This window comes from Lathyrus oleraceus, chromosome 6 (assembly GCF_024323335.1).
Source record: "Lathyrus oleraceus cultivar Zhongwan6 chromosome 6, CAAS_Psat_ZW6_1.0, whole genome shotgun sequence".
Taxonomy (NCBI): Eukaryota; Viridiplantae; Streptophyta; class Magnoliopsida; order Fabales; family Fabaceae; genus Lathyrus; species Lathyrus oleraceus.
Window position 1 is genome coordinate 222,566,770 of NC_066584.1, and position 24,576 is coordinate 222,591,345.

A 24,576-nucleotide genomic window follows, 5' to 3' on the forward strand; every position below is an offset into this window, starting at 1 on the left:
ATGAGGATAAATTATTTATTTGAAATTAAATTTTTAATTATAATATTTATTTGAGATTAAAGGTAGTGTACCGTCGGTGTAAACTTTTTTTATACCATTATCCAATATAATTATAATATTCTACCATGTCATACCATTATTTTAAAATTAAACGTGTGATTTGGCGGGATAAACGTCTTTGATTGGTTGACAGTGTAAAAATATTTTACACTGTCAATGCATAGTCTTTTTCTCTATTTATTTATATTTAATATAAATAATTTATTGAGATATACTAGATCAATAATTTTTTAAAAGTGTGTTTTTTGAATTAATAATAAGAGTGAAATAAAAAGTAAAAATAGAAAATAAGAAGAAAGAATAATAATGAGGATAATTATTTTTTTAAAGTTTTTGAAATTCAATTGAATCATATATGACTGTAATTTTGCACCATGGGAAATTATAGTCAAATTATATGGATCAAGCGAAAATGCACCAATGATTCAAAATGGAAGCGGTTTTAAAGTCAATTTCACAAGTGAGAAAACCCTAATTAATTTTGAAAAAAAAAAAACACAGGAATGATGACGCGTTTAAAGCGAAAGCAAATTTGAAAGAAAAAAACACAGGAATGACGTGTTTAAAGAGAAATGACTGGTTCATTGTTTTAATTAGTCTTGCCCTAATCAGTTTTTTTCTGTGTTTAGTCCCTAGACAACAAAATTAATGGAACTCATTCCAAAACTACAATTTTTTTATCAACAGCCATTATATTTCCATTTCTTGAATCCTTTAAGCAACAAACCTGTTTGATGAAATGCTTCAAAGAACCCTTTTTTCCTATGACACCACGCACATCACATCGTGGTTCTTACCGTCCACAATAGGAAGACATGCATTGAATATAGTATATATTTAGGGTAGACGATTCACATTTTACGAATAGATTAGGTAAGTTTGATCGAATAATAGTATCTCCTGTCCTATTTATAAGAAATTCATCGAATATGTGATATATCTGATATATTAATTATTCAATAAATTTAAAAAGTAAATAGTCTTTGTCTTTTATAAATAAGACGGTAACTTGTAGCAGTTATTATAAACACATCGCAAATTAATTGGACAATGTTTTGTTAAAATGTGAAGAGCATGTGGTTCACAACCGTTACGAGTCTGTTCTGCTGCTGAGTTGAGTAGAGAACAATCGGAACAAACAATTCAAATTCAAGCTCCAAAAAATGGCTTCCTTTTGCAATTCCTTTGGTAACTTTGATTCTTTTTCACTCACAACTATGTTTGATTTTATGAAATAGTTTCATGCTTTTTTGCACCATTTAATATATGTATGCCACGTCACAACTATCATGAGTTCATTTATACAGAAAATAATGATCTCTTGTTTATGCACTTAACTCTTCATCTCCGTGAAAGATTGTTATGTTATTCTGTTCATTTATACAGAAAATAATGATCTCTTGTTTCTTTAAAGTCATAGTTTGTTGTTGTTATGGCATTTTTCATTCTTGGATTATATACATGCAGGTGAAATTTCATGGATTTGTCTCACCAATTTTGATTTCGCTTCTTTATGCTTTCAAAGGACCTTAATAGACACAATCAACATACTCTTTCTCTTTCTCTACTTCACATCTTTGCTTATCACTTTCATCACAAAATCTTCATCAAATCAAAGCCATACAAAATGCTGGACTTTTCTTATTGCCTCAATCTGTTGTGCTATTGTTAGCATTTCATTTTTCACTGTTGGATTGTGGAATATCATATCTGAATCTGAGCAAAAACTGAAATGGTTAACTTGTATTATCAGAGGAATCATTTGGATTTCTTTTTCTGTTTCTTTGATTCTTCAGAGACTCAAATGGATAAGAATATTAAACTCTATATGGTGGTTATTTTCTTGTGTGTTGGTTTCATCTCTCAACATTGAAATTCTATTCCAAAATCATGCAATTGAAACTTTTGATATTGTACAGTGGCTTGTACATTTCCTTCTTCTATATTGTGCCATTCAAAATCTTGGTTTTTTCGGAAATCATAATGTCCAACAAGGTTTATCTGAACCACTATTAGATCAAAAATTTGAAACTAATCAAACAGGACTTGGTCATGCTACTTTTCTAAGCAAGTTGGTTTTCTCTTGGATCAATTCTTTACTCATTTTAGGTTACTCAAAGCCACTAGATCTTGATGAAATCCCTTCCCTTGTTTCTGAAGATGAAGCAAACATGGCCTATCAAAAATTTGTTCATGCCTGGGAATCACTTGTTAGAGAGAGAGAAAAGAATAATACAAATAGTTTGGTTCTTTGGTCTATTGTTAGAACTTACTTTGGTGAAAACATGTTAATAGCTTTTTATGGATTAATCAGAACTGTTTCTGTTGCTGTTTCACCTCTCATACTCTATGCTTTTGTTAACTACTCCAATAGAACTGAGCCAGATCTTAGACAAGGTCTTTCCATAGTTGGTTTTTTGATTGTCACCAAACTGTTTGAGTCTTTGTCTCAAAGACATTGGTTTTTTAACTCAAGGAGATCAGGGTTGAAAATGAGGTCAGCTCTGATGGTAGCAGTTTATCGAAAGCAGCTAAAGCTTTCTAGCTCAGCAAGATCACGACATGCGGCTGGAGAAATTGTGAACTACATTTCTGTTGATGCATATAGAATGGGAGAATTTCCCTGGTGGTTTCATATAACATGGACTTCTGCATTGCAACTTGTTCTTTCCATTGGTATCCTTTTTGGTGTTGTTGGTATTGGTGCTCTTCCTGGTTTGGTTCCCCTTCTTATATGTGGATTTCTTAATGTGCCATTTGCACGGATCCTACAAAATTGCCAGTCACAGTTTATGATTGCACAGGATGAGCGTCTTCGATCGACTTCAGAGATTCTAAATAGTATGAAGATCATTAAGTTACAATCATGGGAAGAAAAATTCAAGAACTTAGTCCAGTCACTACGCGATAAAGAGTTTGTATGGTTGTCTAAGGCACAAATCTTGAAAGCTTCTGGTTCATTTCTTTATTGGATGTCTCCTACTGTTATTTCTGCTGTTGTTTTTCTTGGATGTGCTGTCACCAAGAGTGCACCATTAAATGCTGAAACTATTTTCACAGTTCTTGCAACACTGAGGAACTTGGCAGAGCCTGTTAGAATGGTCCCAGAGGCTCTATCCATTATGATTCAAGTTAAGGTTTCCTTCGATCGTCTTAATAACTTTTTGCTCGATGAAGAACTAAACAATGATGGTAGTGAAAGAAAATTCAAGGAGTGTCCGGTTAATGCTGTGGAAGTTCAAGATGGCAACTTCATTTGGGATCCTGAATCTGTGTCTCCAACTTTAGCAGATGTGAATTTAGAAATCAAATGGAGACATAAAATCGCAGTTTGTGGACCAGTTGGAGCTGGGAAATCATCACTTTTGTATGCAATACTTGGAGAGATCCCTAAGATGTCAGGAACGGTAAGTTTCTAATATAACTCATTTAGAATTGACTTGGATATTTTCACATTTAAATTTTAACATGCCAAACTCATATGAATAAGGAATATATTAGTATCTTACACTTTTCCCCCTTATGATATTTCACTATAATGGAAAACAGGTTAATGTAGGTGGCACTTTTGCCTATGTTTCCCAATCTTCATGGATTCAAAGTGGAACAGTTCAAGATAATATACTCTTTGGCAAGCCAATGGACAAAACAAGATACGAGAAAGCAATCAAAGCATGTGCTTTAGATAAGGATATCAAAGATTTTAGCCATGGTGATCTTACAGAAATTGGTCAGAGAGGGATAAACATGAGTGGAGGACAAAAACAAAGGATTCAACTAGCTAGAGCAGTCTACAATGATGCTGATATCTATCTCCTTGATGATCCTTTCAGTGCAGTTGATGCACATACAGCTGCAATACTATTCAATGTAAGAATCCCTTTTATCATGTTAAATTGTTGATCTATATTTAAAAGCGGATAAACAGGTTCCGCTAGTTATAATAAAATTATTATTCTCATTTGGCGTATATCAAATTAACTGCGCCTACAACATTACAGGAATGTGTCATGACTGCTTTAAGAGAGAAAACTGTCATTCTACTTACTCATCAAGTGGAGTTTCTCTCAGAAGTTGACACTATCTTGGTAAAGTATTTCATTTAGATGCCTATTAGATTATGTCATACGGTGAACTGACTTTAATGTGTTTTTTAATCGCAATGTCGCGGTTAGCAAGAGTCGCCACCGACTTTTCTTTTATCCAATAAGGAAAGGTGGAAAAGAACAGGAAAGACCTTAATTTAGATTCTTAGGTTCGGGAGGTACATTATACAAAGGGAAGGTGTTAGCACCCTTTGTATCCATGGTTATCCATGGGCTCTTAATTGCTCAATCATTTATGTTTTTCTAGTTTGAAAAAGTGGTTGAGAAATGTGTAGGAAATGTTTTTGAAAAGGAGAATTTAACTTTGTAATGATTCTTGAATGAATGTACACAAAGTGGTTATCTCGTTTAGTTTTGAAAATAGTTTAGAAAAATATAACTCGGCAATGATTCTAGTGCGAATGTATACCAAGTGGTGATTTTCTAATGGAGGTTTAGAAAGGTGTAAGGTGTGAAAAGTAGTTTTAAATTGTGAATAAGCAATTAAGAGTTATACCTATCCGAGGTCTTTCCGGGCATTTCCTATCTTTATGAGGGTAAAACTGTCCTTACTATTGAGAAGTAAGCAGTTTTATCCTTTGGATGTAGAAGGGTCATCGAAGGGTCATCGATTGGTCATCGATTGGTCATTGAAGGCAACAGTTGTGAGGATACCTTAGCATTCGAAGGGACGATCATCATTTAACCGTAGGCTACACCGAAGGGTCATCGAGGGACAAAGGCAACATTCGAGGGACTATGATGATTTAACCGAAGGGTCTTTGCTAAGTGTATCCCCATATTCGCGGGACATGACCATAATACCGTAATCGTAGGGTAACAAAAGAGAGGTCCAAGATCGCATATTAAAAAGCAAAGTTTTACAATTAATTAGATAGCCGTAGTCGATTAAGTAATTAGGTCCATATTAAAATCAGTACATTAAGATCAATTAAGCCATTAGGGTGGATCTTCACCATGAAATTAATACATTAAAATCAATTGAGTAATTCAGGGTGAATCTCCATAAGGGTATCCCACACATAAAGTGGAATACCTAGCCGGCCATTTCCTCGGGAATATGTAAACCTTTACACAATTCAGCACACGGGTTAGAGCATCAAAGTAAAGTATAATTGAAAATTGCACTACAACACAACAGTCATAATCTCAGGTCAAATGATGCAGAATTATAATAAGTCTTGGTTGGATAGACATAAGGCAGAATAGAAAAGAAACAAAGCAGCCACTGTCCCGTTCGCCTCTGCTTCGCCTAGCGAAGGCTCAGCGAATGCTCGCTACAGGCTCGCTTAGCGATGTGCTAGCGAGCGGCCACGGGTTTGGAGTTTTACAGCAGCATGACCTCCGAAAACCTGAACTTGTATGGCACTTGATTACAGGAATAGCATGGACAAACATTCATGATATTCAAGCATATTTAAATTCGCATGTGAAATCAAATTACATATTCGAAACTTCAATCATGATGCTTTATGTATATAGAGATTACCGATTAAAAGCATAAAACAATAGTGATGCGCAAACCTGCTTGCAACTAAGCTGCTATGTTGAAGAGACTGATCGCTTTTGGTATCGGATGGAGTTGGGCGGCGGTAGCTTCGGAGCGGAGGCGCGGCCTTCAGGGTTTCTTCACTCGGAACTCTCTAAAGTAGCCTCCAGGGTTTCTGTGTCAGGGTTTCCGTCCGTCTTCCCTCCGTCTTCCCTCCGTCCCTTTTCGTGACTGAAGCTTGGCTATTTATAATGCTCTTGTTGTGACCTAATGGGCTCAGAATGAAGCCCGAAAATTCTGATGTCTGCCAGCTTCGCTAGGCGAAGGAGTTGCTCGCCTAGCGAGCAAGCTATTTTGGGCTTTTACTGGATCTGGTGCTTCGCTGGGGCGAGTGTCATAACGAGGGGTTCGCTAGGCGAAGGAATTGCTCGCCTAGCGAGCAAGCCAATTTAGGCCCTTTTCTGGAGTGGGCCTGTTGTGAGCTGGGCTTTTGTCCCTTTAAGGTTAGTGCCTTGCAGAATAAGTCGGAGTGTCTTGAAAAATGCCTTGTAATATTAATGGGCAAATTTTGGGGTATGACAGATTACAATTGAACATATTTAACATGATGTATTCAAGTTGTAAAATATTTTACTGATATATTAAAAAGTGATACTTACATGTTACATCTACATGCTTTAAATAAGAGAGAATAGAAAACCTAATGGACTTTGACTAATGGGCCTCATTACTAATAGAAATAATTACTATTTACAATCTAATATTTACAACACTCCCCCTCAAGCTGGTGAATGGATATCTATCATTCCCAGCTCGCAAGTAAGTTGCCTGAATCTTTATGTTGGTAAGCCTTTTGTTAACACATCTGCCAGCTGATGCCCGGAAGGAACGTAAGATGTAGTTATCAGTCCACTATCCAACTTCTCTTTGATAAAATGTCGGTCAATCTCAATGTGTTTAGTCCTGTCATGCTGAACAGGATTATGAGCAATACTAATAGCCGATTTATTGTCACAAAACAATTTCATAGGACCTTCACATTGTATCTTCAAGTCTTCTAGAATTTGTTTCATCCACAATAGCTCACAAATTCCTAGTGCCATAGCTATAAATTCTGCCTCGGCGCTTGATCGAGCAACTACACTTTGCTTCTTACTCTTCCAAGCTACAAGGTTACCACACAGAAAAGTACAATAGCCTGACGTAGATCTTCTGTCACTCACTGATTCGGCATAATCCACATCAGTGTAAGTCTCCATAGTTAGATTTCCACCTCTTTTAAACAAAAGTCCTCTCCCTGAAGTTGCTTTAAGATATTGTAGAACGCGGTCTACAGCCTGCAAATGTCTCACCCTCGGATCATGCATGAATTGACTCACCACACTGACTGCATATGCCAAATCTGGTCTAGTGTGTGCCAAGTAAATCAATTTTCCCACTAATCTCTGATATTGACCCTTGTCAACTTTGTCACTTTCCTCCTCAAAGCTTATCCTGTGATTTTGTTCAATGGGAACACTTGCAGGTTTGCATCCAAGTTTGCCAGTTTCCTGCAAAAGATCAAGCACATACTTCCTTTGAGAAATAAAGATGCCTTGCTTTGAGTAGGCTACCTCAATTCCCAAGAAATACTTGAGTTGCCCAAGATCTTTCATCTCAAACTCTGCTGATAATTTCTCTTTGAGGAAATGTCTCTCAATCAAATCATCTCCTGTAACAATAATATCATCAACATACACAAGAAGTACAGTCAGTTTTCCTCCTTGTGAATGTTTAAAAAATAAAGTGTGGTCTCCTTGACTTTGCTTATAGCCCAAACACATCATTGCCTTTGTGAATCTTCCAAACCATGCCCGAGGGGACTGCTTTAGTCCATATAAGGATTTCTTCAATCTACACACCTTGTTAGCTCCATTTGTTATGCCAACACCTGGTGGAATCTCCATATACACTTCTTCCTCTAAGTCTCCATGCAAGAACGTATTTTTAACATCAAACTGTTGCAATTCCCATCCACATGAAGCAGCAAGAGATAGTAAAATTCGAACAGTATTCATCTTTGCCACTGGGGCAAATGTCTCTTCATAATCAATACCATACGTCTGAGTATAACCTTTTGCCACTAGTCTTGCTTTGTACCGATCAAGTGTACCATCAGATTTGTACTTTACAGTATAGATCCATCTGCATCCAACTGGACTTTTGTCTCTTTTCCTTTCAATAATCTCCCAAGTACCATTTTTTTCAAATGCTCTCATTTCCTCATCCATAGCTTGGACCCAATTTCTATTTTGCAATGCTTCTTCAACAGATGATGGGATTTTCACAGAATCAACAGCTGCAATAAAACTTTGATATTGTGTGGAAAGATGTTTAGTGGAGACATATTGAGAGATAGGGTGTCGATATAGGGAGGGACAAGATCTTTTATCCTTCCTCAAAGCAATGGGTAAATCAACTGGATTAGTGTCACAAGTATCAGAAATGGCACAATCATCACTAGAGGAATCATTTTCAGTACTTACCTCCGGTTCAGGCGATTGAATTTGTTTCTGGAGAAGGTCAGGTTTACTTCTTCTCTGATACACTAGAGTTGGTGCTGGAGGTGCTGATTCCTGTAAAACAGAAGGCCTTGAAGGACCAGGAACACTTACTGGCTCAGATTCAGGTGTTGAACTAGGACTCAAACTCAAACTAGGTGACAACTCGGGTTCAAGAGAGGGAACACTGATAGGTGTTCTAGGGAGGCTAGGACCAAGGATCAGAAACTCGGACTCAGACTCAGACTCTGACTCTAAGACACTTATGTTCTCCCCCTAGACTGAGAACGAGTGAAATATGACACATTTTCATGAAAGGTGACATCTTTGGAGACAAAGAATTTTCGACTCGGAGGATGATAACATTTGTACCCTCTTTTGTTGGGTGCATAACCCAGAAAGATACATCTGACAGCACGGGGATCCAATTTGTTGCGATATTGTTTGTGAACATGAACAAAAGCAACACAACCAAAAATGCGAGACTCAAGAGTGTGTAAGATAGGAACAGATGGAAAACGTGAAAGCATAAATTGGGTAGGACTTTTATTACCTAACACTCGAGATGGGACCCGGTTAATCAAATAGGCAGCAGTAAGAATTGCCTCACCCCAATAAGAGGTAGGAACAAACATTTGAAAAAGGAGAGATCTAGCAACTTCAAGTAAATGACGATTTTTTCTTTCTGCGACACCGTTTTATTGTGGGGTGTCAACACATGTGAATTCATGGAGAATGCCATGTTTACTAGTGAAGTTGGAAAAGGTATGATTGACATATTCTTTACCATTGTCAGAACGAATTCTTTTTATGCCTTTCCCAAATTGCGTTTGTACCATATTATAAAATTGGATAAATATTTGTGGTACTTCGGATTTAGTATTCATTAAGAAAATCCAAGTTACCCGAGTACAATCATCAATAAATGAGACAAACCATTTTGCACCAAAAATATTAGAGGTAGGGGCAGGTCCCCAAACATCAGAATGAATCAAATCAAAAGGTTCATCACTTTTATTAAAACTGGAAGGAAAAGATACACGATTGTGTTTTGCCAACTGACAAACATCACACTTAAAAGACTCAACAGAATGGTGTAAGAACAACGACGGAAACATAGACTTAATTATATAAAATGGAGGATGACCGAGACGCTTGTGCTGAAGCCAAATTTGTGAGGCTGAAGAGGAAGACTGAGACTGGAAACAGGAGGACAACACCTTTGGATGGTCATCAGAGAAGTAGTATAACCCTTCCTTTTCCTTAGCAATTCCAATCGTCTGCCCCGTGGTAAGGTCCTGAAAAACACAATGTGAATAAGCAATTAAGAGTTATACCTATCCGAGGTCTTTCCGGGCATTTCCTATCTTTATGAGGGTAAAACTGTCCTTACTATTGAGAAGTAAGCAGTTTTATCCTTTGGATGTAGAAGGGTCATCGAAGGGTCATCGATTGGTCATCGATTGGTCATTGAAGGCAACAGTTGTGAGGATACCTTAGCATTCGAAGGGACGATCATCATTTAACCGTAGGCTACACCGAAGGGTCATCGAGGGACAAAGGCAACATTCGAGGGACTATGATGATTTAACCGAAGGGTCTTTGCTAAGTATATCCCCATATTCGCGGGACATGACCATAATATCGTAATCGTAGGGTAACAAAAGAGAGGTCCAAGATCGCGTATTAAAAAGCAAAGTTTTACAATTAATTTGATAGCCGTAGTCGATTAAGTAATTAGGTCCATATTAAAATCAGTACATTAAGATCAATTAAGCCATTAGGGTGGATCTTCACCATGAAATTAATACATTAAAATCAATTGAGTAATTCAGGGTGAATCTCCATAAGGGTATCCCACACATAAAGTGGAATACCTAGCCGGCCATTTCCTCGGGAATATGTAAACCTTTACACAATTCAGCACACGGGTTAGAGCATCAAAGTAAAGTATAATTGAAAATTGCACTACAACACAACAGTCATAATCTCAGGTCAAATGATGCAGAATTATAATAAGTCTTGGTTGGATAGACATAAGGCAGAATAGAAAAGAAACAAAGCAGCCACTGTCCCGTTCGCCTCTGCTTCGCCTAGCGAAGGCTCAGCGAATGCTCGCTACAGGCTCGCTTAGCGATGTGCTAGCGAGCGGCCACGGGTTTGGAGTTTTACAGCAGCATGACCTCCGAAAACCTGAACTTGTATGGCACTTGATTACAGGAATAGCATGGACAAACATTCATGATATTCAAGCATATTTAAATTCGCATGTGAAATCAAATTACATATTCGAAACTTCAATCATGATGCTTTATGTATATAGAGATTACCGATTAAAAGCATAAAACAATAGTGATGCGCAAACCTGCTTGCAACTAAGCTGCTATGTTGAAGAGACTGATCGCTTTTGGTATCGGATGGAGTTGGGCGGCGGTAGCTTCGGAGCGGAGGCGCGGCCTTCAGGGTTTCTTCACTCGGAACTCTCTAAAGTAGCCTCCAGGGTTTCTGTGTCAGGGTTTCCGTCCGTCTTCCCTCCGTCTTCCCTCCGTCCCTTTTCGTGACTGAAGCTTGGCTATTTATAATGCTCTTGTTGTGACCTAATGGGCTCAGAATGAAGCCCGAAAATTCTGATGTCTGCCAGCTTCGCTAGGCGAAGGAGTTGCTCGCCTAGCGAGCAAGCTATTTTGGGATTTTACTGGATCTGGTGCTTCGCTGGGGCGAGTGTCATAACGAGGGGTTCGCTAGGCGAAGGAATTGCTCGCCTAGCGAGCAAGCCAGTTTAGGCCCTTTTCTGGAGTGGGCCTGTTGTGAGCTGGGCTTTTGTCCCTTTAAGGTTAGTGCCTTGCAGAATAAGTCGGAGTGTCTTGAAAAATGCCTTGTAATATTAATGGGCAAATTTTGGGGTATGACAGCTGCCCCTGTTCAATATTCTTGAACCGAGAGAGTAGAATGGTATGTGCACCATTCGCGGTCTAGAGGTGGAAGATTATTGAACACTAGAATGCCCCCAAAAATTTGCGCTTGTCAATCAGGAGCTAGTCTTGATGGAGATGGGCTTAAAGATGCCATCCAGGGAATTTGATGATGAGAGCTTCAGAGTGCGTCGTACATTAGACGATATCTGAAGACATGGATGTCGTACCGGGTCATACGCTAGCCCGTATAGTGAGTTATCCATTATGCTGTCGACCTCGTTGGGGAGTCAGAGTGTGTTATACGCTGCTGGGGATAAGGGATCAGCATGGATCATACGCTAGACCGTATCTGAATACCAGAGTGATTTGTTCATTAGGCGGGTGACTTCGCTGAGGATGAAAAATCAGAATGGATTGTACGCTAGATCGTCTCTGAGTTGCAGGACGAAACCTCCATTAAGCGGGTGATTTCACTGGGGATAGAAGATCAGACCGGATCGTATGCTAGATCGTATCTGAGTTGAAGATCCAAATGGGTCTTATGCTAGACCGTATTGGAGTTGCAGGATGAGTCGTCCGTTAGGCTGTGTCTGAAGATGAAAGGGGGTAGTCGTACGCTAGACTACACTTCAGAAATGTACCGTACACTAGGTAGCATCTGAGGAGATGAAGGTCTAACTGGGTCGTACATTAAACCGTATCTGAGCAGAATGAGCCGTCCATTAGGCTGAATCTGACGATGAAAGGGGTAGTCGTATGCTAGACTACACTTCAGAAATGTACCGTACACTAGGTAGCATCTGAGCAGATGAAGGTCTAACTGGGTCGTACATTAAACCGTATCTGAGCAGAATGAGCCGTCCATTAGGCTGAATCTGATTATAAAAGGGGGTAGTCATATGCTAGACTACACTTCAGAAATGTACCGTACACTAGGTAGCATCTGAGCAGATGAAGGTCTAACTGGGTCGTACATTAAACCGTATCTGAGCAGAATGAGCCGTCCATTAGGCTGAATTTTTTTTATAAAAGGGGGTAGTCATATGCTAGACTACACTTCAGAAATGTACCGTACACTAGGTAGCATCTGAGCAGCAGAATGAGCCGTCCATTAGGCTGAATCTGATTATAAAAGGGGGTAGTCATATGCTAGACTACACTTCAGAAATGTACCGTACACTAGGTAGCATCTGAGGATATGAAGGTCTAACTGGATCGTACATTAGACTGTATTTGAGTTATTGAAGGTCAGAATGGATCGTACGCTAGATCGTATCTGAGTTGAAGGAGTCATATGTTGGGCTGAATCAGAACGAACCGTACGTTAGGCTGAATCTGATAGTATTTGTGTATGTTGTATTTGCGATAAATGTCTGGGATGAGCTTATAGATGCCATCGTAAGGAGGATGTCAGAATGAATGTTGACATGGAGTATATCTGAAAGATGTAGTTGAATCCTGAATGTAATTGATAAAGCTGTCCGTCTGAATGGACCTTTGTTTTGATTGTATCAAGAGGATAATTAACCTGAAAAATAAAGTTAGCTTCATGCCATGTCATGATGCATGAGATGCAAATGTTGTATGCATGCGTGTGCTGTGAAATGATGTAATGAGTGAATTATGCGTCTGGAATAAATGAGAGCATTGTATACATGTATATGTTATGAAATGATGTAATGTATATGATGCGGAATGAAAATTGTATGTAGGTATGTGATGTGAAATGATGTAATGAATGCACTATGTGTCTGAAACGTTCTTCCAGGGGACTCTACTGGGGAAATAAATCTCAGTCTTCTGGTCGGAGATATTTGTATTGATGACCCTTCCTTAGCTAGGGGTATTTGACTTTTATCTGATGGTAGAGATATACTCAACAGAGCCTGGCTAGGGCTGGAAGAGATGACCAGTCTGTCTGGTAATGCCAACCTCTTCTGGGAAATAGTTGGTTTTTGTTGGGGAATAGAATTAGCAACGGATTCATCGGGAAGCATGATTAGACCTTCTCCTCGATCCTGAAGTCGTGTAGTAATTGCTATTGCTATTCTGGGCATGCATTTCTGGTAAACATTGATCATATTCAGATGCATAAATCAATTCGAATTAAACCAATGGACGTTTACGCAAACAAAACAGAAAAGTAAAAACGAAATCATCTTTTTGGAAATAAAATTGTATTGATTTGAAAGAGGGCCCGTAAACAGGCAGTTTGTGTACAAGGAGACAGAAATCCTAGTAAGAGGAAATTGTCAGGCAAACAAAGAGGAAGCTATGCAAAAAAAAGTCCTATCGATTCTAATTCCACTACTGTCATTATGTCTTCAAGCATCTCATCTCCTGCTGTCGGATAGAAGTGATTAGCTTGTTCAGTCCTTTGAACTTGGGTGAAGCTGACTGGGAACAGGACATAGTCATACGCTTTAATCCCTAATTTTTGCCTGGACCGCCTTTTCAGGTTTTCAGTCCACCAGGATACCCTTTTTTGCCCAAGCCGCCTTTTCAGGTTTTCGACTTGCCGGGTGTACATTTTTATATGTTTATCCCTAATTTTTGCCCGAACCCTTTTGGTTCGCCGGGATGCCCTTACTTTTGCCTAGATACGTCGACCTAGCGGGTCTCTTTTATGCGTAGTATTTTTTAACTATGTCCGCGTTCACAGGATGCGGGAAATCTTCGCCGTCCATTGTAGCAAGTATCATGGCTCCACCAGAGAGTATCTTCTTAACCATACATGGCCCTTCGTATGTGGGAGTCCATTTACCTCTGGGATCACCTTGCGGTAGAATGATACGCTTGATCACCAAGTCGCCAATTTGATATACCTGTCTCTTGACCTTTTTGTTAAATGCCTGGATCATGCGCTTCTGATATATCTGCCTATGACAAACAGCCGCGAGTCTCTTCAATCAAATTTATCTGATCGAGTCGAGTCTGAATCCGTTCATCTTCATCTAAGCCCGCCTCTTTCATGATTCTTAGAGAGGGAATCTGAACTTCCACTGGTAAGATGGCTTCCATTCCATAGACTAAAGAGAACGGAGTTGCCCCTGTCGAAGTGCGCACTGAAGTGCGATAACCGTGGAGAGCGAATGGTAACATCTCATGCCAGTCTTTGTACGTTACTGCCATCCTTTGTATGATCTTCTTGATACTCTTATTAGCAGCCTCCACGGCGCCGTTCATCTTTGGCCGGTACGGAGAAGAGTTATGGTGTTTTATTTTGAACTGCGTGCAGAGTTCAGTAATCATCTTGTTGTTCAAATTAGTACCATTGTCAGTGATAACTCTTTCAGGAGACAGCAGGTTTCTCAAATAGATATTTGATAGAATCAATCTTAGAAGTCAATAAAGTGGTATGATTCAACATATACTGTCTTAGTCGGCGAGCAGCCCAAGCCAAAGCACAGCAAGCTTTCTCGAGCTGTGAGTATCTTGTTTCACAGTCGGTACCTTTTGCTAAGGCAGTATATGGCATGCTCTTTTCGACCAGACTCGTCATGTTGCCCCAACACACACCTCATTGAATTTTCTAACACGGTCAAATACATGATGAGAGGTCTTTCTTCAACTGGTGGTATCAGAATTGGAGGTTCTTGGAGATACTTCTTGATTTTGTCATTCATCATTCCATACCATCTCTTGATTTTTCTTTTTTAGTAATTTGAAGATGGGTTTGCAGGTAGCAGTCAAGTGTGGAATGAATCGGGCAATGTAATTCGAGTGCCCCAAGAAACCTCTGACTTCTTTCTTGTTTATTTCAGTACCCAGATTTACAATTTCAGTTGATTCCTCATGCGGCTGTATAGTCTTTTCTTCTTGCAGTAGTCGGGCAAGTTCTCCAGGGACTTCACAATCTTCCTCGCTTCCATCCTCGGCTTGGTAGATCGGATTTCCAAAGTCATAATGAACAGTAGCAAAATTATTATCAACAGGATCCAGAGTGGCTATGGATCTGCAATTTGTTACGTGAGTGTGTGCAAGAAAACATAGCTTGTTTAAAAGATGACAGGAAAGATAAAGAGCGCAATATTTGAATGCAAAAAGCCCATTGATTTATTGAATATGAATATGCTTATGAAATGACAAAACCCTTAACAAATTAGCTATTGTGTCCCGGGCATAGACACAATGCTTTAAGAAGTTCAATTGTAAAAACTAAAAAGTTGCAACACTAAAATAGGCAATAACAATTACTCCTGACTAAAGGAAATCGGGATAGTGTCTTCAGCCTTCCAATTATTGAGTCCGTCACCAATTGTTGGGAAAATCCGGCTATCCCAGTCACAATCGTTATCAGCATCTTCCACAGCATTGACAGTCTTGTCATGATTAGGCAGGGGGGGCAGTGATGACATTAAGAGTCTCAGGCGGATCCAATTCAAATTCTCCGGCGTCGATCATATCCTGAATTTTATTCTTCAACGACCAACAATCGTTTGTATTATGCCCGGGGTTATCGGAGTGATACGCACACCTGGCGTTGGGATTATAACTAGGAGAAGTAGTGTTGGGTTTTGCAGGAGGATCTCTGAGGGTAATTAAATTTGCTTTTAGCATACCCTGCAGTGCTTGTGCTAAAGTCATATTGATCTTCGTAAACTGCCTTCTTCCCGGGTTAATGTGCCTCACAGATTTCTTGTCTTTTTTCTTCTCGAGCAAGAGAGCCTTCAGTTCTTCCTGCCCCTTGGATAAGTTCGAGATCATCTCCTGGAGTTGAGCATTCTGAGTCTGGAGATCTTTGACAGTTTGTTCGAGATCCATTTTTCTGTTTGCATGAAAACCGTGAGAACATTGATCCCTTTAGAAACCTGTTATGCAATGTTATGTTATGCAATGTATGAAATGTTTTCAAGGACTTTTGGAATTTAACTTTGCATAAACTACCAAAAAAGGAAACTTTTTTTTTTTACAAAATAGAGCAAAGTTAAATCCCTAAGTCCTCGAAATGGTTAGTTCAATGCCATGATGTTATGATGATGTTATGATGTTAAGTAAATAACAAGCACAAGCAAGTCACACAACCATCATTCCTAAGTTTTAAGGCTTGCATGAGTTCCATAGGTAAGTACCCTCCCCACTGAAGTTTGGTTGGTTCAACCTGTCCTAGAATAGTAACCGGGTTCTAGAAGGATCTCAAATCATCGACCTTTCTTTAAGTCCACTTCAGTGCAACACCAAGTGGTTGACCAAAGCTTCCCTAAAGTCCAATCTCAAAGAGTGTAGTATCGAGTCTTAACCAACCCCAGTCGGAAACGAAGTCAGTTATCTCACTACTTTCTAATGGCTAGGATGAGTCAATTAGGGTTCTAAAGGTCTGGTTAATGCTTTGATGACACCATGCGAATGCCAAATTTTTCCTCAAGTAAACATGAGGAACATCAGGACATCCAAAGTGTCACATTAACCGTAGCCATCATTTTAACCATTCCAGTATACGCCGGATAGTCGCGATGATCTATTGCTACTTACCTAAGGTACACTAGATCCGAGTGTAGGATCTTTCACTCAAAAATTCCCTTAAAAGAAGGAACAATTTGAAACATAAATGATTTTTAAGGTGACCTCTCTTTGTAAGTCCCCGGCAGAGTCGCCAGTTCTGTCATACGGTGAACTGACTTTAATGTGTTTTTTAATCGCAATGTCGCGGTTAGCAAGAGTCGCCACCGACTTTTCTTTTATCCAATAAGGAAAGGTGGAAAAGAACAGGAAAGACCTTAATTTAGATTCTTAGGTTCGGGAGGTACATTATACAAAGGGAAGGTGTTAGCACCCTTTGTATCCATGGTTATCTATGGGCTCTTAATTGCTCAATCATTTATGTTTTTCTAGTTTGAAAAAGTGGTTGGGAAATGTGTAGGAAATGTTTTTGAAAAGGAGAATTTAACTTTGTAATGATTCTTGAATGAATGTACACAAAGTGGTTATCTCGTTTAGTTTTGAAAATAGTTTAGAAAAATATAACTCGGCAATGATTCTAGTGCGAATGTATGCCAAGTGGTGATTTTCTAATGGAGGTTTAGAAAGGTGTAAGGTGTGAAAAGTAGTTTTAAATTGTGAATAAGCAATTAAGAGTTATACCTATCCGAGGTCTTTCCGGGCATTTCCTATCTTTATGAGGGTCAAACTGTCCTTACTATTGAGAAGTAAGCAGTTTTATCCTTTGGATGTAGAAGGGTCATCGAAGGGTCATCGATTGGTCATCGATTGGTCATTGAAGGCAACAGTTGTGAGGATACCTTAGCATTCGAAGGGACGATCATCATTTAACCGTAGGCTACACCGAAGGGTCATCGAGGGACAAAGGCAACATTCGAGGGACTATGATGATTTAACCGAAGGGTCTTTGCTAAGTATATCCCCATATTCGCGGGACATGACCATAATACCGTAATCGTAGGGTAACAAAAGAGAGGTCCAAGATCGCATATTAAAAAGCAAAGTTTTACAATTAATTTGATAGCCGTAGTCGATTAAGTAATTAGGTCCATATTAAAATCAGTACATTAAGATCAATTAAGCCATTAGGGTGGATCTTCACCATGAAATTAATACATTAAAATCAATTGAGTAATTCAGGGTGAATCTCCATAAGGGTATCCCACACATAAAGTGGAATACCTAGCCGGCCATTTCCTCGGGAATATGTAAACCTTTACACAATTCAGCACACGGGTTAGAGCATCAAAGTAAAGTATAATTGAAAATTGCACTACAACACAACAGTCATAATCTCAGGTCAAATGATGCAGAATTATAATAAGTCTTGGTTGGATAGACATAAGGCAGAATAGAAAAGAAACAAAGCAGCCACTGTCCCGTTCGCCTCTGCTTCGCCTAGCGAAGGCTCAACGAATGCTCGCTACAGGCTCGCTTAGCGATGTGCTAGCGAGCGGCCACGGGTTTGGAGTTTTACAGCAGCATGACCTCCGAAAACCTGAACTTGTATGGCACTTGATTACAGGAATAGCATGGACAAACATTCATGATATTCAAGCATATTTAAATTCGCATGTGAAATCAAATTACATATTCGAAACTTCAATCATGATGCTTTATGTATATAGAGATTACCGATTAAAAGCATAAAACAATAGTGATGCGCAAACCTGCTTGCAACTAAGCTGCTATGTTGAAGAGACTGATCGCTTTTGGTATCGGATGGAGTTGGGCGGCGGTAGCTTCGGAGCGGAGGCGCGGCCTTCAGGGTTTCTTCACTCGGAACTCTCTAAAGTAGCCTCCAGGGTTTCTGTGCCAGGGTTTCCGTCCGTCTTCCCTCCGTCTTCCCTCCGTCCCTTTTCGTGACTGAAGCTTGGCTATTTATAATGCTCTTGTTGTGACCTAATGGGCTCAGAATGAAGCCCGAAAATTCTGATGTCTGCCAGCTTCGCTAGGCGAAGGAGTTGCTCGCCTAGCGAGCAAGCTATTTTGGGCTTTTACTGGATCTGGTGCTTCGCTGGGGCGAGTGTCATAACAAGGGGTTCGCTAGGCGAAGGAATTGCTCGCCTAGCGAGCAAGCCAGTTTAGGCCCTTTTCTGGAGTGGGCCTGTTGTGAGCTGGGCTTTTGTCCCTTTAAGGTTAGTGCCTTGCAGAATAAGTCGGAGTGTCTTGAAAAATGCCTTGTAATATTAATGGGCAAATTTTGGGGTATGACAGATTACAATTGAACATATTTAACATGATGTATTCAAGTTGTAAAATATTTTACTGATATATTAAAAAGTGATACTTACATGTTACATCTACATGCTTTAAATAAGAGAGAATAGAAAACCTAATGGACTTTGACTAATGGGCCTCATTACTAATAGAAATAATTACTATTTACAATCTAATATTTACAACACTCCCCCTCAAGCTGGTGAATGGATATCTATCATTCCCAGCTCGCAAGTAAGTTGCCTGAATCTTTCTGTTGGTAAGCCTTTTGTTAACACATCTGCCAGCTGATGCCCGGAAGGAACGTAAGATGTAGTTATCAGTCCACTATCCAACTTCTCTTTGATAAAATGTCGGTCAATCTCAATGTGTTTAGTCCTGTCATGCTGAACAGGATTATGAGCAATACTAATAGCCGATTTATTGTCACAAAACAATTTCATAGGACCTTCACATTGTATCTTCAAGTCTTCTAGAATTTGTTTCATCCACAATAGCTCACAAATTCCTAGTGCCATAGCTATAAATTCTGCCTCGGCGCTTGATCGAGCAACTACACTTTGCTTCTTACTCTTCCAAGCTACAAGGTTACCACACAGAAAAGTACAATAGCCTGACGTAGATCTTCTGTCACTCACTGATTCGGCATAATCCACATCAGTGTAAGTCTCCATAGTTAGATTTCCACCTCTTTTAAACAAAAGTCCTCTCCCTGAAGTTGCTTTAAGATATTGTAGAACGCGGTCTACAGCCTGCAAATGTCTCACCCTCGGATCATGCATGAATTGACTCACCACACTGACTGCATATGCCAAATCTGGTCTAGTGTGTGCCAAGTAAATCAATTTTCCCACTAATCTCTGATATTGACCCTTGTCAACTTTGTCACTTTCCTCCTCAAAGCTTATCCTGTGATTTTGTTCAATGGGAACACTTGCAGGTTTGCATCCAAGTTTGCCAGTTTCCTGCAAAAGATCAAGCACATACTTCCTTTGAGAAATAAAGATGCCTTGCTTTGAGTAGGCTACCTCAATTCCCAAGAAATACTTGAGTTGCCCAAGATCTTTCATCTCAAACTCTGCTGATAATTTCTCTTTGAGGAAATGTCTCTCAATCAAATCATCTCCTGTAACAATAATATCATCAACATACACAAGAAGTACAGTCAGTTTTCCTCCTTGTGAATGTTTAAAAAATAAAGTGTGGTCTCCTTGACTTTGCTTATAGCCCAAACACATCATTGCCTTTGTGAATCTTCCAAACCATGCCCGAGGGGACTGCTTTAGTCCATATAAGGATTTCTTCAATCTACACACCTTGTTAGCTCCATTTGTTATGCCAACACCTGGTGGAATCTCCATATACACTTCTTCCTCTAAGTCTCCATGCAAGAACGTATTTTTAACATCAAACTGTTGCAATTCCCATCCACATGAAGCAGCAAGAGATAGTAAAATTCGAACAGTATTCATCTTTGCCACTGGGGCAAATGTCTCTTCATAATCAATACCATACGTCTGAGTATAACCTTTTGCCACTAGTCTTGCTTTGTACCGATCAAGTGTACCATCAGATTTGTACTTTACAGTATAGATCCATCTGCATCCAACTGGACTTTTGTCTCTTTTCCTTTCAATAATCTCCCAAGTACCATTTTTTTCAAATGCTCTCATTTCCTCATCCATAGCTTGGACCCAATTTCTATTTTGCAATGCTTCTTCAACAGATGATGGGATTTTCACAGAATCAACAGCTGCAATAAAACTTTGATATTGTGTGGAAAGATGTTTAGTGGAGACATATTGAGAGATAGGGTGTCGATATAGGGAGGGACAAGATCTTTTATCCTTCCTCAAAGCAATGGGTAAATCAACTGGATTAGTGTCACAAGTATCAGAAATGGCACAATCATCACTAGAGGAATCATTTTCAGTACTTACCTCCGGTTCAGGCGATTGAATTTGTTTCTGGAGAAGGTCAGGTTTACTTCTTCTCTGATACACTAGAGTTGGTGCTGGAGGTGCTGATTCCTGTAAAACAGAAGGCCTTGAAGGACCAGGAACACTTACTGGCTCAGATTCAGGTGTTGAACTAGGACTCAAACTCAAACTAGGTGACAACTCGGGTTCAAGAGAGGGAACACTGATAGGTGTTCTAGGGAGGCTAGGACCAAGGATCAGAAACTCGGACTCAGACTCAGACTCTGACTCTAAGACACTTATGTTCTCCCCCTAGACTGAGAACGAGTGAAATATGACACATTTTCATGAAAGGTGACATCTTTGGAGACAAAGAATTTTCGACTCGGAGGATGATAACATTTGTACCCTCTTTTGTTGGGTGCATAACCCAGAAAGATACATCTGACAGCACGGGGATCCAATTTGTTGCGATATTGTTTGTGAACATGAACAAAAGCAACACAACCAAAAATGCGAGACTCAAGAGTGTGTAAGATAGGAACAGATGGAAAACGTGAAAGCATAAATTGGGTAGGACTTTTATTACCTAACACTCGAGATGGGACCCGGTTAATCAAATAGGCAGCAGTAAGAATTGCCTCACCCCAATAAGAGGTAGGAACAGACATTTGAAAAAGGAGAGATCTAGCAACTTCAAGTAAATGACGATTTTTTCTTTCTGCGACACCGTTTTATTGTGGGGTGTCAACACATGTGAATTCATGGAGAATGCCATGTTTACTAGTGAAGTTGGAAAAGGTATGATTGACATATTCTTTACCATTGTCAGAACGAATTCTTTTTATGCCTTTCCCAAATTGCGTTTGTACCATATTATAAAATTGGATAAATATTTGTGGTACTTCGGATTTAGTATTCATTAAGAAAATCCAAGTTACCCGAGTACAATCATCAATAAATGAGACAAACCATTTTGCACCAAAAATATTAGAGGTAGGGGCAGGTCCCCAAACATCAGAATGAATCAAATCAAAAGGTTCATCACTTTTATTAAAACTGGAAGGAAAAGATACACGATTGTGTTTTGCCAACTGACAAACATCACACTTAAAAGACTCAACAGAATGGTGTAAGAACAACGACGGAAACATAGACTTAATTATATAAAATGGAGGATGACCGAGACGCTTGTGCTGAAGCCAAATTTGTGAGGCTGAAGAGGAAGACTGAGACTGGAAACAGGAGGACAACACCTTTGGATGGTCATCAGAGAAGTAGTATAACCCTTCCTTTTCCTTAGCAATTCCAATCGTCTGCCCCGTGGTAAGGTCCTGAAAAACACAATGTGAATAAGCAATTAAGAGTTATACCTATCCGAGGTCTTTCCGGGCATTTCCTATCTTTATGAGGGTAAAACTGTCCTTACTATTGAGAAGTAAGCAGTTTTATCCTTTGGATGTAGAAGGGTCATCGAAGGGTCATCGATTGGTCATCGATTGGTCATTGAAGGCAACAGTTGTGAGGATACCTTAGCATTCGAAGGGACGATCATCATTTAACCGTAGGCTACACCGAAGGGTCATCGAGGGACAAAGGCAACATTCGAGGGACTATGATGATTTAACCGAAGGGTCTTTGCTAAGTATATCCCCATATTCGCGGGACATGACCATAATATCGTAATCGTAGGGTAACAAAAGAGAGGTCCAAGATCGCGTATTAAAAAGCAAAGTTTTACAATTAATTTGATAGCCGTAGTCGATTAAGTAATTAGGTCCATATTAAAATCAGTACATTAAGATCAATTAAGCCATTAGGGTGGATCTTCACCATGAAATTAATACATTAAAATCAATTGAGTAATTCAGGGTGAATCTCCATAAGGGTATCCCACACATAAAGTGGAATACCTAGCCGGCCATTTCCTCGGGAATATGTAAACCTTTACACAATTCAGCACACGGGTTAGAGCATCAAAGTAAAGTATAATTGAAAATTGCACTACAACACAACAGTCATAATCTCAGGTCAAATGATGCAGAATTATAATAAGTCTTGGTTGGATAGACATAAGGCAGAATAGAAAAGAAACAAAGCAGCCACTGTCCCGTTCGCCTCTGCTTCGCCTAGCGAAGGCTCAGCGAATGCTCGCTACAGGCTCGCTTAGCGATGTGCTAGCGAGCGGCCACGGGTTTGGAGTTTTACAGCAGCATGACCTCCGAAAACCTGAACTTGTATGGCACTTGATTACAGGAATAGCATGGACAAACATTCATGATATTCAAGCATATTTAAATTCGCATGTGAAATCAAATTACATATTCGAAACTTCAATCATGATGCTTTATGTATATAGAGATTACCGATTAAAAGCATAAAACAATAGTGATGCGCAAACCTGCTTGCAACTAAGCTGCTATGTTGAAGAGACTGATCGCTTTTGGTATCGGATGGAGTTGGGCGGCGGTAGCTTCGGAGCGGAGGCGCGGCCTTCAGGGTTTCTTCACTCGGAACTCTCTAAAGTAGCCTCCAGGGTTTCTGTGTCAGGGTTTCCGTCCGTCTTCCCTCCGTCTTCCCTCCGTCCCTTTTCGTGACTGAAGCTTGGCTATTTATAATGCTCTTGTTGTGACCTAATGGGCTCAGAATGAAGCCCGAAAATTCTGATGTCTGCCAGCTTCGCTAGGCGAAGGAGTTGCTCGCCTAGCGAGCAAGCTATTTTGGGATTTTACTGGATCTGGTGCTTCGCTGGGGCGAGTGTCATAACGAGGGGTTCGCTAGGCGAAGGAATTGCTCGCCTAGCGAGCAAGCCAGTTTAGGCCCTTTTCTGGAGTGGGCCTGTTGTGAGCTGGGCTTTTGTCCCTTTAAGGTTAGTGCCTTGCAGAATAAGTCGGAGTGTCTTGAAAAATGCCTTGTAATATTAATGGGCAAATTTTGGGGTATGATAGATTACAATTGAACATATTTAACATGATGTATTCAAGTTGTAAAATATTTTACTGATATATTAAAAAGTGATACTTACATGTTACATCTACATGCTTTAAATAAGAGAGAATAGAAAACCTAATGGACTTTGACTAATGGGCCTCATTACTAATAGAAATAATTACTATTTACAATCTAATATTTACAACACTCCCCCTCAAGCTGGTGAATGGATATCTATCATTCCCAGCTCGCAAGTAAGTTGCCTGAATCTTTCTGTTGGTAAGCCTTTTGTTAACACATCTGCCAGCTGATGCCCGGAAGGAACGTAAGATGTAGTTATCAGTCCACTATCCAACTTCTCTTTGATAAAATGTCGGTCAATCTCAATGTGTTTAGTCCTGTCATGCTGAACAGGATTATGAGCAATACTAATAGCCGATTTATTGTCACAAAACAATTTCATAGGACCTTCACATTGTATCTTCAAGTCTTCTAGAATTTGTTTCATCCACAATAGCTCACAAATTCCTAGTGCCATAGCTATAAATTCTGCCTCGGCGCTTGATCGAGCAACTACACTTTGCTTCTTACTCTTCCAAGCTACAAGGTTACCACACAGAAAAGTACAATAGCCTGACGTAGATCTTCTGTCACTCACTGATTCGGCATAATCCACATCAGTGTAAGTCTCCATAGTTAGATTTCCACCTCTTTTAAACAAAAGTCCTCTCCCTGAAGTTGCTTTAAGATATTGTAGAACGCGGTCTACAGCCTGCAAATGTCTCACCCTCGGATCATGCATGAATTGACTCACCACACTGACTGCATATGCCAAATCTGGTCTAGTGTGTGCCAAGTAAATCAATTTTCCCACTAATCTCTGATATTGACCCTTGTCAACTTTGTCACTTTCCTCCTCAAAGCTTATCCTGTGATTTTGTTCAATGGGAACACTTG

The 24,576-nt window shown here is 39.6% G+C and overlaps 1 protein-coding gene across 1 annotated transcript in view; it reads left to right on the forward strand.

Moving 5' to 3' along the window:
* The first annotated feature begins 1,080 nt into the window (after nt 1-1,080).
* LOC127093032 (ABC transporter C family member 8) overlaps nt 1,081-24,576 on the forward strand; it is a 35,663-nt gene continuing 12,167 nt past the window's right edge. Inside the window, exons 1-4 of the mRNA XM_051031930.1 lie at nt 1,081-1,248; nt 1,528-3,467; nt 3,610-3,930; nt 4,062-4,148. Of these exons, the coding sequence (XP_050887887.1) occupies nt 1,224-1,248; nt 1,528-3,467; nt 3,610-3,930; nt 4,062-4,148 (2,373 nt within the window). The 5' untranslated portion in view covers nt 1,081-1,223. The remainder of the gene's footprint in view (nt 1,249-1,527; nt 3,468-3,609; nt 3,931-4,061; nt 4,149-24,576) is intronic.